The sequence below is a fragment of the Rana temporaria genome, chromosome 7 (assembly GCF_905171775.1).
Source record: "Rana temporaria chromosome 7, aRanTem1.1, whole genome shotgun sequence".
NCBI lineage: Eukaryota > Metazoa > Chordata > Amphibia > Anura > Ranidae > Rana > Rana temporaria.
This window is the reverse complement of record NC_053495.1, coordinates 157,816,379-157,831,841: the sequence shown is the minus strand read 5'-3', so window position 1 is coordinate 157,831,841 and position 15,463 is coordinate 157,816,379. Positions and strand designations below refer to the sequence as shown.

The following is a 15,463-nucleotide window of genomic DNA, read 5'->3' as shown; positions in this document are numbered from 1 at the left end:
AAATGCATAAATGTGAACCTCATAGAAAGCAACGTCAAATTAAAAAACAAGCCTTTTCATACCCTGTAGAAGTATTTACCATAGGCTTTGATACAGCAGTAAGGGGGTGTAAGGTGGTGTCTCTCCACGGGTGGGGGATTTTCTTAAAAGAGTATATTTTCACAGTAACAGTGTTATATTTCTGATATGTTAGGTGGTCAATCAGATATCAATATATTTTACTAGAATTCATGCTTACCTTGAAGATATATTGCTTAACAATAAAATACTACACTGGTTATCGGAACATGCGGTATAAAATCAAAAGAAATCCTACAAGGTCCTGGTGCTGGCAACGAAAATAAAATAGTATTTTTTCTGCAACCAATAACATTTCCAAATCTGCATTACGACGACAGCTGGTACATGGTTCATTGCTATAGCAACACCTCCATTTCCTTTGCGCAGATATCAAACATATAATTTTCTGCTCCTGATGCGGTTTTACAGCTTATGTTGGACACCAAGGCTGCATAACTAAGAGAAAGGTATTGGCAACGCCTGTGATCTATTGTTTCCGTATGTGAAAAAAGCAGCAAATGTAAGCTTACCAGTATACACAACCTGCGCAATTCAACACAATAAATATCCACAATACAGTCCCACACTGATGTAGTCCAGGCTGGTGCAGGCTGAAAAATAACAGAGAACAAAAGTCATTGGCAACTTTTAATGCTCAATGGGGCAGCTGAATGATACAATCTGTTTTAGAAGAAAATCATAAGAAGCCCAGCATCTTAAAATTACGTTTGGTGACCATTTCGCGATTGAGAATGCCTACAGACACATATGCAGGAGGGCTTTACATTTTATCTAAAGTAACTTCCTTTTGAAGCCTTGAAAAAGATCCCCAAGGCCAGCCACACACAGCTCGAATCTCAGCTGGTTCCTACCAATTTAAATCATTCATGGGCAGACGGAATGTAACAAGTTGATTGATCGATCAACTTGGGTACAATCAACCTTATGTTCTGTTATAGTGTGTGTTAAGATGGAAATCCTCAAAAACCCAATCTGTTTATGCATTAGACTGAGAGGGATCATAAATTGTCACAAGCAATATGATTAAGGATCATTCCTCACTTATGCCGCGTACACACGATCGGATTTCCAAAGGTATAAAATCTGAGGGAATTTTCCGTCGGAATTCCGATGAAGCTGACTTTCATCAGTCTTGCCTACACACTGTCAGACTAAATTCCCACCGTCCAAAACGCGGTGACGTAAAACATTACGACGAGCCGAGAAAAATTAAGTTCAATGATTCCGAGCATGCGTCGACTTGATTCTGAGCATGTGTGGAAATTTAAAACATGTTCTATTTTTTCATTTACACCGATGGAAAAAAGTCTGATGGGGCCCACAAACGATTGTGTGTACACGGCATTAGAGTAATTATCTTTTTGCCAACATAAATTGTGGCATGTCTGAGGTAAACATCAAAACACAATTACAATAGGGTGCAAATAATGCATACCACCACCAAGACCATAAATAGAAGAATACTGACCGAGTAGTACAGACATACTTTCGGTGCTGATCATGCTGCTTGCAGCTTTAAATTAAATTGTATCAAGTCTTTATCCAATCTCTGTAGTATGATAAGCTTTTATTAAATGCTTTCTTATAAAGAGTGTACAGCATCAATACACGTCTTCCAGCATTTGTAGTTTTTAGTGCCATAATATTGATGGAACTGCTTGCTTGTGTCACTACGACTGCAAGCTATTGCGTACCTAAAATGGAGAAGAATTGGGGTTTTCACCATATAGATTGCAAGTATTATTTAAAAAACAACAACTGAGTGTCTCTCATCAGCTGCATTCTGGCTGCCACTTGATATCCATGGTCAGGGGTGAAAAATTCCTCAGCTGGCCTGACCAAAGAGTTAGGAGGTTCTTTTAGGAAGCTAGGAACAGGAAACTAAAGACAGTAGAAACACTTGTTGACTCTAGCCCAAATTTTTCACCTGTGCAGCTCCGAGGGGTGGCACACGCAGACGCTTCATGGCTTTCTGTCTGTCTCCATCTTCCAATTCATTTGTCACTAGACCCTAAAAACAGAAAAACGTAAGCAAGTGTGAGAAGTTTACAAACAGGTCTTAGTCCATTGATGATGCCAGGTATCTTGGTTAAACTTCCTGCCAAATGTATGAAGATTTAGAACCTAGGGTGTTCAGAACTGCTACTATAGACTTTAGATGCAGAGATGAGCAGCCCTCCACTGCCATAGCCTCTGGGATGCAACCCTCTGCTAGGGTGCATAGGCATGGATCTGGGCTACTGTATAGAGATAAGGGGAGAGCAGTCTACCTAATAATAAAGCTTTGCCTTAAAGGCAAAGTTACTTTTAGTATACCTGTTTTACACCCATAATCATGGTGTAACACGTTTCAAAAACAGCATTGTGCCGCAACCCCCTAACCCCCCAACGACAGCAGGCAGGGAGTAACTTTCCATACCCACACAGCCGCATCATTCATTCACAGCTATCAGTGATAGAATAAACTTGCGGCAGATGGCTTGTAGTTCTTAATTAATGCGGCCATACGCATATTATGTGGCCTCTGGGTATTATTGCCAGAGGCCACATATACGAGTACCAAAATATAAACAATGGCCGAAAGTGGTGCACCCTGCGAGCTCCTGTTACCCGACTTTCCAATCATGTGACCGCTGTGACAGCCAATGACGGTGGCAACATACCGGAAAACCTACCTTCGGTGTCAGAAACCCCTAAAGGGCCAGGAGGTGCCAACGCTAAGGGTTCAGGCAGGGTGCTAGAGAGCGCCTTCATAGTTTATTCGATTCTCTCTAGCTCTTCAGCAATTGTCTGCCTGTACGGAAAGACAGCAGTACTGAGAGTCAGAAAGGAGCCCGACATTGCAACCCGGGATCTGTTGATTGTGGTGTGTTATGCACTACATTCACCCAAGAAATATAATAAAACGCACTTTTTTTTACCGAGAAAAAAAATAATTCCTTTTTAAAAGTGAATTTAATTAGGACTTGGGGACCTCAGTTATCAGAAAGGCTAGCATACGTAAAAAAATAAAAAAAATCTTCAGCATCAGGTAAAGACACAAGGCCATTCAAGTAAGTTGGAGAAGTGGTTTAACCTGAACCAAAAATACCCAGAGGGCAGAAAGATGGAGCTTTGAGGTACCGAAAAATTGATCAACATCAAATTATCAAACAATATAATTTTTTTTATTACGTAGATAATATAAAATGACTATAAAATATTCGGGCAAAAACAGCCATTTGGTTACAATACAGAAGAATAGTTGCCTCTATATTTTTCACCACAATCGTGGCTTCGTCTGGAGCTTCCGTAGTTCCTTTACATACAATATCACCCTTAATGATCATGGTTCCAAATAATCCCTAAGCCCCTCCAGGAGGTCCGATCGGGGATATCTGTGCCAAGAGCAGGAGGGAACAACAAATACCCTCAACTTGAGCCTATTCGTCTTAGAAGGGTGCTAATCTGTTAAACACAACTTCTAAGACAAACAGGCTCAACTGGAGGGTATTTGTTATTCCCTCCTGCTCTTGACTCAGACATCCCAAACCGGACCTCCTGGAGGGGTTTAGGTTATTTGGACCCATAATCATTATGGGTGATATTGTATGTAAAGGTACTACGGAAGCTCCAGGCGAAGCTACCATTGTGTGGTGAAACATATAGAGGCAACTATTCTTCTGTATTGTAACCACAGGGCTGTTTTTGCCCGAATATTTTATAGTAATTTATGTAATAAAATGTTTTCTATTAATTGATAATTTGATGTTGATCATTTTTTCTGTACCTCAAAACTCCAATTCTTTGCCCTCTGGGTATTCTTTGTTCTATATAATTAGGAGGTGGTGCGTTTAAAATATCACCAAGCTCCAATATTAAAATAATGGTTTAACCTGAAACTGCGTAGGTTTTTTTTTTACTGTTAGGGCAGTTATGAGGTGGAACTCATCTACAATCAGCAGGAAGTGCAGATAATTAGAAAAAACGTTTAGATGGGCATCTTAAAGCGGATGTCCACCTGAAATTTAAAAGCCAGCAGCTACAAATACTGCAGCTTCTGACTTTTAAAAAATGGTCACTTTCCTGTCCAGTGCGCCTGCGATGTCGGCAGACGAGGACGAGCAATCGCTTGTCTCTGAGGCTGCCGCCGCAATGCTTGGTGAGGGAATAGCAAGTGAAGCCTTTGCGACATCACTGCCCGGTTCTCTACTGCACATGGGCGAGTAGCGCGGCACGCCGTCACTGGTCCTGCTCTCTCCTGGGAACAATGAGTTTCCCAGAAGACAGCGGGCGGTGGTGATGCAAAGGGGCGTGACTCCCAGGGGAGTTAATACCCGGAAGTGGTGCAAATACCTGTTTTATACAAGTATCTGCACCCCCTCCCCCCTGAAAGGTGCCAAATGGACATCGGAGGGGGGGGGGAGGGTTCCGAAAAGGGGAAGTTCTATTTTTGGGTGGAACTCCAACTTTAACACAATATACTTAGATATGGGAAATGTCAAAGACCGAATTATAAACACAGGTTGAACGGGATGGACTGGCGTGTTTATTCAACCTTACTATGCAACGAATCCTTTCACCTTCATTAAAACAGAAGTGCAAGATCAATGACATATTACACATAAGAACATTAACACTGAACATGTCAAAAATTAATTTAGATAAACACAATTTTTTTTAATAATGTAAATTCTGTTTCCAAACTTGGCTACCATCATGTTCTCCTTGCAACAGAGTTTGAAATGACGACAGATGGGTGGAGGCGTAAGACAAGTAAACAGGTGCCAGGAATAAATCTTCTAGCATTCCAAGCTGTATACTAGGAAGCCACGGGATTTAAAAAGTGGTGATCTCTGCAGTGCAGAGATGAAGAGAAGTATAAAGAGTCACAAACTTTTTTGTGTCCCTGGTTCAGCAGATCACATCTACTGGAGCTATTGATAGTGCAAATTCTTAGAGAAATTAACCATCAAGACAGTTAGGAGGCACCGTGGCAATGTAATCTTGTGGATTTTTTTATTTTTTTTATCAAAAGTCCTACTTTCACGTTTCCTTGTTAGTTTTAAAAACCAAACTGCAGATATTGCATATTCATTCAATGACAGTGCACCTACTAATAGAGAAAGGGACATACAGTCAGCAAATTGGGGCTCATTTACACTTGCTTAACCACTTTCCCACTTTCACCCCAGGCCAATTTTCAGCACTGTCACACTTTGAATGACAATTGTGCGGTCGTACGATGTTGTACCCAAAATAAATTTTGATCATTTTTTCCCCACAAATAGAGCCTTCTTTTGGTGGTAGTTTGATCACCTCCAAGTTTTGAATTTTGCGCTATAAACAAAAAAAATACAAACCTCACATCCAGGTTAAAAAGGAATGTGACAAGCAGGATAGAAAAATGAAACGCATAAATAAAAAGAAGTTAAACTAATGGGACAAAATATATGTTTGCTTCATAGCTTATGTTGCTATAGTGACAAATTGACATGGTTAAACATTTTTTCCAGGGAGACCTGATCGGACTTTGCAGTCTCCTCTATGGAGGGATGGATGTCAGCGGACATGTGTCCGTCATCCACCGATATCCATCCCAATGCTGGATGTTGCCCGCAAAATCCAGACGGATGGTGGTCCTATTTTCCATTCCTCTGGCGATTCGGATGAAAAATGGGCAGGCGGTTAGTTTTCATCCGATTTCCCCATACAGGAGAGTGGGACTGTTTACGCTGTGAACAGTGAAGCAGACAGAACCTGTTATTTGACTGCTAAGTGGGGATCAGCGGAGCAAGCGGAATCCGCAATACTGAGGCGCATGCATCATATAAATATGTAAATTCCTCATACGCCACCCCCTCCGCCAAGACTTGGGGTGGCCAAAGAGGAAGAGATTTAATCTTTGAATGTCCTTCCTGATCACACTCCACCTCATGTCTTGGTAGTTGGCCCCTGCATGATACAGTACCTCCTACCTCCTCTAAATTAGATGAGGGAAGATTAGGCCCACTGTAAAGTTTTTCAAACAAGTTTCAGATGTGCAATAAGAAGTACATTTAAAAGATGAAATACACCTGTTCAGTGTATATAGACGTACCTCAGTCTCGGAGATCAGCTGATTAATTTTCTTGCAGGTATAAAATGGCGCCACCTCCACATGAGCCACCCTCCAATCTGCACCACGGCCCGTATCCAGAATCTTGTCATGTTTCTTAAGGATCTTCGGAACCCTGTGAAGTTCAGATTCTAGCCAAATAAAAAAAGAAAAAATAGGTTTAGGAAAAATATGTTAGTGCATATAATAAAATACCATACATTGTAATTTTTATATTTTGTTTCAACAGGTTTTCATGTTGTATTCAGCACTGCCGGCAGCATACATCTTAAATGTAAACATTTCATCTGAACCAGTAGAGCCGAGAGAGATGTTCTTGCTTCTTAGGATTGATTTTATTTTACTGAAGACAGGTACTTATATAGCGCTGTCAATTTAGGCAGTGCTTTACATAATATTGTACATTCACATCAGTCCCTGCCCTCAAGGAGCTTATAATCTAAGGTCTCTAACTCATATTCACACATAAACATAATAGGGCCAATGGCCAATTTACACAGGAGCCATTTAACTTCCAGCATTTTTTTGGAGTGTGGCAGGAAACTGGAGTAACCAGAGAAACCCACGCAAACTCTAGGCAAGTAGTGCCGTGGTTGGGATTTGAACCGTCGACCCTAGTGTTGCTAGGCGGAAGTGCCAACTACTACACCACTGTGCTGCATATCCATTTTAAAAGGTCAACCTCTGGCATCAAACACATTTTTTTACATGGGCAGCAGTGCCAACTGCCCCACCTGAAAGGCAATCCAATGCTGATCACTTTTCAGATTGTCTGGAATGAGGTTTTCAGGCGTTCAGGAAGCGATAAATGCTGGAGAAGGTTACACCCAACGGGTGTAATGTGCAACATACTACCAAAGGTGAACCTATCCTTTAAAACACCACAGGCTGTGGCATTTATATGCACTCTTCCATGATCAGGGTGGATAAAAATCGATGCGGGTTTAAAAAAATAAAATAAAAAAAATCAGATTTTTTTTTCAAATTTAGTTTAATAAAATGCTTTTGGAGTAGAAAAAAAAATCTATCTATAGACCCTGTCCATGATAGAATTTAGGTGGGCAGTTAGGGGCGGCTGTAAAAACAGGCAGTTGACACTATCCTGCCTGGTTGCATTAGGTATGAATGCTTCTTTTACCTTTAGTCCCAATTCACACTGATGTGGTGTGAGGAGCTGTATGTGATTTGGACAGAATTTGCACCGCATTCCTGTTCAAATCACATGCGATTCTTTGCGATTTATGCCCATTTTACCTGGCTCAAATTGCATCACACCCGCCCAAAAAAAATGCATGCACTTTTTTTGGCACACTGGAATTGGATCACATGGGTGTTCACAGCCAATCGCACTGCATTATGCGAACCAAATTTGGGGTGTCGTTAACATTGAAATGCACAGGACACACTGTGAATCCCACACCACATCAGTGTGAACCGGGACTTAATGTAACCACAACCTAATTTTTTTATGATCACACTTCTCTGCCGAGTGTTGGTTTTCCTTAAATAAAACAAATAAATACGTTGCTCAGCTTCAGCTCTGCTCAAAGCTGACAACAGTTATTTTACTCACTGCATTAATGGAAGGAAAAAGAAGCATAATGTTGGAGCAAGACCTTTTAATGAGGCCATAGACCACATTTGGAGGTAAAAGGCAGGCACACAACTTGCATAGTGGCTCTGAAATTGGTGTATAATTGGTAAATACAGACAACGGCAAGAAGAATCTAGGAAGCCTCGGAAGACGTCACATTAGGCGAAACATGCAATGCAGTGTCTGCGCTCGTGACGTCATCATGAAATCTGGAAGCTGTTCTCTTGACTTGTACAGCGCTGTCTATGTCTTTATACATGCAAGTAGCATTATTTTCAATAAATACTGGTCACCATTGATTATACACCATGTGAAGTGTTTCCATTTTTTCATGCACATTTCCTTGAGTGGCTGTTAATATACATGGTGGATTGAAGTGGCAATATCAAATATCCAGGATCTGAGCTAACAGCTTTCAAGCACTATATGACTTTGCAGTGTGAGGGTCATACGGTTTCAGTAAGCCTTTGATTTGGGCACTGGTGTGGGAACACAGCGTGCATCGTCTTTTTTCACTTAGGAGTATTTTTCATTATATGAAGATTATTTAATCTTTCATTTACAGTGGATTTTTTTTTGCTTGCCTGGAACAAGCCATTATAGAGACACACTTTGGACCAATATCTATTTATTTTTATTTTTTTATGAGCGATGCACTTTTGTTTGGGTTTATTAAATACTACCATTTTGTATCCATTAGTGTGCTAGCTGCAGGTTTAATGATTTTGGGTGAGTCAAAGATTTTTCTAAATCAAAATATTGATGGGGGGCTCAAGCGCAACCCTTGACATCAAAGGGGCCATCTCTAAAATTTGGCAAATATTTAAAGTGGATGTAAAGCCTCAGATATACCCAGTGAAGTGAACAGCCTCAGATAATGCACAGAGATTAAACAAATCTACCTACCCAAGTTTTACATGTATATATGCGGTGTTCAGCTTTATATACGGTTTAGAAAGTGCACATCCTGTTAGAATTTTCTATTCCCTAATCACCTGTGGGTGTGGATTTTTGCCATACACTGAGAAAGTAGATTGAAGGGAAGGCACACCCCCCTCTTTACACAAGCAGAAAAATGAAGAAATTTGCGGAGCTGTGAATAGACCAGCTATCTGCTAATCGATTTATAACACCCACCCCGACACAAATTTCCCACTGGTTTTATCTCAGTTGACAGACTTGTCAGAAGTTATGCTGATATCAGAAGAACGGAGCAGGAGAAAGCCACAGGACTTAGGTTGTTGAAGAGAGATAAGAAAACACTACAGATATACATGCCCGGGTCAAATTTAATGAATGGGGTTTACATCCACTTTAATGTCAGAGAAAACAGACATACATCAGGATATAGTCAGAAACTGCAGGCATGATACAATAGTTGATGAAAGACTGGGCATGCCACAAGAGATGGACAAAGACTGCAGACTCCCATTTATTGCTGGAAATGAACAAAAGTAATCCGAGTGCGTCTCCAGCATTCAGAGCTAGCCCTGTATCTTTGTTAACAAATACAAGTCTACTTTCACTTAGGCCAGCTTGGCCCAAACAAACCATTTAAAAAGTGATATTAAAGCTAGAATTCTACTTTAAGTGGAAGTAAACCCATCAATTTAACAGTTTCAATCGTTTTTCTGCGCAGGAATCTGTAACATGTATGCAGTTTTCTGCATGGGAAAAAACTGACATGTCATCAACGCTGGAGTGAATGGGCACATAACGGACGCTCATGAAAACTGTTGTCAAGGTGCATGAAAACTGATGTAAACTGATGTGAAACTTATGTCTCTACAAGTGAAATCTGAGTGGTTTTCCCTTCAGTTCCCATCAGTTTTCATGCACGTATGGTGTGAACGCGCCCTAAAAAAGGTATGTAAACTTTTATATATATTTTATATAATTTTTTTTCCATAAATTGTATATTAACTAGTCTTTCGTATCTGATAAAAGAAAGAAGTTACATTTAAGTTGACCACATTCTCCATATAAAAGTCTGGCCTCAAAATGACAGCAGCCATGTTGTACCTGATAGTTCTGCAGCAGAATTAGGCTGAGATAGAACTCGCTGAATGCCAATTTCAGGTCCCTGATGTTTCTGTACTGGACCCGTTCCTCATGTGAAAGGGTGAATACAGCTTTTCTACGATGCCTGAGGGTAGGCAACCGGCTGATTTCCCTTTGTGCATCCAGTGAGGATTGCAGCTCATTTTGTAAAGTGGCTGAGCGTCGCTGGGCTTCTGCTAACTTTTCTGCAAGGAAAGACAAAAACAGTAATTAAAGCGGGGTTCTGGGCATAATTTTTTTTTTTTGCAAGCAAAAATTATTTACATTAAATAGTCCCTAAAACATATTAGTAGCTCCCCAATCGTTCCAGAAATCATTGCAAACACTTGCCTTATATCTGCCAGCTCATGTTGTGGCCGTATCCATCATATGTGTGGGCAGGGAGATTTTTAGGCACAGTAATGAATGCCCAGAGACTCCTGGGAAATGAGGGTCATAATTTCCCAGGAGGCAATGGGATCTTAGGACAAGAAAGTGAACCACCTAGAAGCAGGAACTAGGCAGATTACGAATACTGCCTAGTAACAGCAAGCTGTTAAAGCGGAGGTTCACCCTCTATATCAACATGACCTTATTCAGACGTGCTCCATATTTACTAATACCTTCCGCAATTTTTAAAATTAGTTCTGTACCTTGATTCTGATGTTAATAGCAGCCACTTCCTGCTATCCCTCCCGCGGAAGTGGGCGTGTCTCCCTTCTCCACAGCAGCCCAGTGTTTCATGGGACAGCATCGCAGTGTCTCCTGGGAGCAGAGTGTGACGCTTCCCTCGAGACGATTCCTAACACAGCCCGACGAGATATCGCGAGATTTTACTCGTCACATGACTACTTTTCAGTATGCCGGCCGTTGTGATTGCAACTGTGTAGTGTTGACGGCGCCGCACGCCGTCAACACTGCCCATGCGCGGGATAGAGCGGTGAATGCTGGGACATCAGCATTCACCGTATCCCGCAAGTATTTGCTTGTGAGCTTCACAGTGCCCATAAGCAAGATGGAACCATGCAGGACACATTTTTATAAATTATTTTCGACCGAATGACCGTGCGGATGGCTAAAAAATAAATAAAAAATCTGACACGCGAGTACAATCTTAACAGCAGTAGATGCACCTAAAGGAAAAAAAAAAAAAAAAAAAAAAGATTTCCTACGGAACCCCCGCTTTAATAGAAAGTTAATTTTTAAGGTGGAACTCCACTTTAAGAGATGCAGTGTGGGCATAGATGTCTTCTTGCTTTGATCAGAACCCTGACAGTGGTTGCTTCCAGCAGCCAATGGACAAGAAGTTTCAGGAGAGCTGACCACAGATTGTCTATACTTAAAGCAGTTCTTTGCTCAGTTTGAAAAATATTTAAACGCTCAAGGACCACCCTACATACATATATTGTGGCAGGGCAGCCCTTGAACACGATTCCTGTGATCAGCTCTAGGGCGCATGCTGCCGGAGCCCCGCTTCCACTGTGATTGGGTCCAATCACACTGTGTCCAATCAGTGGGTCTGGCTGGCCTCCCGCGATCATTCACAGGAGAGGCAGAATGGCGGTTTGCCTATGTAAACGAGGCAGGCTGCCATTCTGTGAGGGAGAAAAATTGAGATCTTGTGATTCTGCCAAGCAGAAACACAGATCTCTGTTTTCCTTCAGTCAAAGCCTTCCCCACATTTAGAAAGCACTCCCTAGGTGCAGATTTAACCCTTTAATCACCCCCTGGTGTTAACCCCTTCCCTGACGGTGTCATTTATACAGTGACCGTTTTTTTTTGCACTGATCACTGTATTGGTGTCACTGGTCCCCAAAGGGTGTCACTTTCTGTAACACTTTTGTCCGCCGCAATGTCGCAGTTCCACTAAAAAACGCTAATTGCCGCCATTACTAGTAAAAATTTAAAAAATGCAAAGGTCCATAAATCTTTCCATAGTTTGTAGACACTATAACGTTTGCTCAAACCAATCAATATACGCTTCTTGAGATTTTTCTTACCAAAATCATGTAGCAGAATACATATTGGCCTAAATTGATAAAGACATTTTATTTTTAAATTTTTTGGGGATAGGTTATATAGCAGAAAGTAAAAAATATTGGGTTTTTTCCCCAAAAAAATGTTTTGTTTATAGCGCAAAAATTTAAAAAGCAGATCAAACACCACAAAAAAAAAGCTCCATTTGTGGAAAAAGAAATCTATTTATTTGGGTACAACGTTGCGCAATTGTCAACGCAGTGCCGTATCGTAAAAAATGGCCTGGTCAGGAAGGTGTAAAACCTTCCGGAGCTTTAGTGGTTAAAGTCAGTAGCTACTTCTAATGGATCGCTGCTGAGATCTAATGGGAAGTGGGAGAGGGTACCTGTCAAAACCAGGTACCACCCCAAAACAAATTGCCATAAAACAGAAGAGGGCATAAAGCTGGACTTCCCCTAAAAGGAAAGTCCCGCTTTATGCCCTCCTCTTCTGTTTTTGCCTTTAACAGTGTTCACAGTTAATTTACCTGAATAAAATGTGTTGATTTTGGCAAGTTCTTTCTCGCAGGTCTGGAAGAATTTTTCTTCAAACTTGGCATAATATCGTTTTACAGTATCCTCGTCTGTAACTGCAAAAGACAAAGGTAAAGAACAAAAAACTGTAAGAAAACATTCCTGGATAAAGCATCAACTACCACACAGGAGAACCCAATTTTAAACAAATTTTCATAATCTCACCCTAAAGAAATCGGTATCAGTTAAACCGTCCTGCCTTTTCCAGTATGATATATTACAGACCCAAGCTGATCTGGTCTTTCTAGAAAATGATCCAGTATGGTATTAGTGTCATAATACATTCCTCTATAGTCATTCTACTGTACGTGCATGGGTAGTGAGCGATACCAATACTATACTATAGATGGTAAATAAAATCCCTTAATTTCTTGTCCTGGTGACAGTAGCAACAAATCCTTACCCTATCTAAAATATAAAAAAATATCTATCCGCCATTGGATTTTTACCAAACCTAGTTTTTCTGGAACCCAGGCGTCTCATGGCTTCCACATTATAACAAGAACTATTGGAAAGTGTGCATACTGGCCAACAATCCTCCCTTACTGTGGGGAAAGTGAGTGTTAACCGCACAGCATTAGCCATGTTACACAGAGGATGGCGGCATAGCCTAGAGCAGCGGTCTTCAAACTGTGGCCCGGGGGCTGGATACGGCAATTTGCTTGCCTTTATCAAGCCCCTTGGGGGAATAATTCTTCCACCAATACGAAACTATTCTGCCTACTCACACCAACAATGGGGCGCCACTTCTGACACACCAATTCCTCCCAAGGATACTAATGATGGGGCACTATTGCTCCCCCTAATACCAAATGTGGCAATGTTTAGTTGCGCTGATGGCAGAAAAAAATCTGCACCCACTGGCTACAGTCTGCCCCCCCTAAAGCCTGAAGGACAATAAACTGGCCCTTTATTGTAAACGTTTGGATATCTCTGGCCTAGAGCAGGGGTCTCCAAACTGTGGTCCGAGGGCCAGATGTGGCCCTTTGGTAGCTTTTATCCGGCCCTTGGGGCACGATTCCTCCCACTGACACCAACAATGGGGCATTTTTGATATTATGGATACCAATGTTGGGATACTACTAATAGGGACACTACTCCTCCCATTGACCACCAACCCTAAGGCCATATTTATTCTCCCTGACGGGCCTGTGACATTTTCTGCCTCTGTTGGCAACAATCCGGCCCCCCTAAAGTCTGAAAAGTTTGGAAAGCCATGGCCTAGAGGATGGGCTGATGTCTTACTATTCATTGTTTTCTGCCTCACTGTGCATTTATGATGGGAGCAAATTCCCCACTGCTCCAAAAACCCTAAAAAGATGTGTACCCTAGTACCATGAATGTTTACCCAATATTCTAAGTTATCACACTAAAAACAGTATAAAACTTTTAGAAATAATAACAGGTATCATTCATTTTCACCATACTCTATAGAGTTCTAGTGTGAATGTACACAAATAGAAATAAGTACACATTGTAAGGCGTTAATCCTGCATTCCGCATGCACAGCCACCGTCTCACACATTGCATGTGAGAGTCTCACTTTCTTAATGTGCCTGTGACGACGACTATCCATGTCTGCAAGCCTTGCCAAAAGAAATCATTTTCCCATCAATTTCACAACTACTTTCCAACCCTCTCTTGCTTGCCAGCTAATAAAAAGTATATTTTTCAATCTATGAAAAGGGATTTGTCATTTACTGGTGACCATCAAAACAATATCTAAATCTGTGTACTGTATTAGTTATTACATATCTGACTGCTTCCTCTTATCTGCTGCAATTACAAAGTCTACCCCGAAGCAGAAGGCACTCATGTATGCCATTAACATCCCAAGGCCAATCCTTTTTAGATGTTACAGGTGCAGAGAACATGGGTGGCCTTGGATATATAGACCGTGACAATAACATGCAGACAAGGGTACCTATAGAAATGAAGGTTATTCCATGAAAGACGGATAAAACTTGTTCACATAGAAACAGAATGCATAACGCATGAATACATCCAGTATGTTCTACAATCATTTATTAGAATGTAATAGAATTCTAAGAAACATTTTGCAGGCAACTGCATTATAAAACACATTTCTCCATTTATTCCAATGTGTGAAATAAAAAAAGTATTTATGTAGAAGCTGTAAGTGCACAGAACACAACAAGATGCAGAGGTGAGTAGGAAACAGGCAATAAACCAGCACCCCCCCCCCCCATAATCTATAAAAACGTGAATGTATTTTAAAACTGTAAACCTAAAATTGACACTTTTATTCCCTAGGGTCTCTGCTAAAATATATACCCTGTTTGGGGGTTCCAAGTAATTTTCTAGCAAAAAATATTGATTTAAACTTAACCACTTAAGACCCGGACCATTATGCAGGTATGCCCCTTTTTGCAATTCGGCACTGCGTCGCTTTAACGGACAATTGCGAGGTCGTGCGACTTGGCTCCCAAACAAAATTGGCGTCCTTTTTTTCTCACAAATAGAGTTTTTTTTAGTGGTATTTAATCACTTCTGCGGTTTTTATTTTTTGCGATATAAACAAAAATAGAGCGACAATTTTGAAAAAAATGCAATATTTTTTACTTTTTGCTATAATAAATATCCCCCAAAAATATATAAAAAAAAAAAACATTTTTTTTCCTGGGTGTTCTACGCAGATACTGCAATTTGGGCTGCCTTGGAGAGGCCATCGAGTAAACAGGAGATTCTCGCTGTATGTATTCTGACGGCGCTCATCCCGCCCCCCTCCCTGAGATGGGCATTGATCAGGCTGCATTCATGGCAATGGGGAGGCTGCAGATGGGCATTAATCAAGCTGCACTAATGGGCAATTGTGAGGCTACGGATGGGCATTGATCAAGCTGCATTGATGGGCAATTTTAAGGCTACAGATGGGCATTGATTAGGCTGCATTGATTGGCACTGACCCTTATTTTGCTTTAAAGTTCTTTTTTGTTTATTTAAAGTTTCTTTCCTGAAACTTCACTCTTAAAATGAAGGTGCGTGTTATACGCCTGTGCGTGTTATATACTGTGAGTGTTATATGCTGATAAATATTGTATGTTTTTTATCATCTACAATAGCTAAAATCAGGCAGCTTCT

At 40.9% G+C, this 15,463-nt stretch overlaps 1 protein-coding gene across 1 annotated transcript in view; it reads right to left on the bottom strand.

Moving 5' to 3' along the window:
* Nucleotides 1-15,463, bottom strand: part of XPR1 (xenotropic and polytropic retrovirus receptor 1) — a 187,494-nt gene that overhangs the window by 27,020 nt on the left and 145,011 nt on the right. Inside the window, 7 exon segments of the mRNA XM_040360240.1 lie at nucleotides 591-650; nucleotides 653-671; nucleotides 2,009-2,092; nucleotides 6,161-6,288; nucleotides 6,291-6,309; nucleotides 9,795-10,018; nucleotides 12,316-12,417. Coding sequence (XP_040216174.1) covers nucleotides 591-650; nucleotides 653-671; nucleotides 2,009-2,092; nucleotides 6,161-6,288; nucleotides 6,291-6,309; nucleotides 9,795-10,018; nucleotides 12,316-12,417 — 636 coding nt within the window.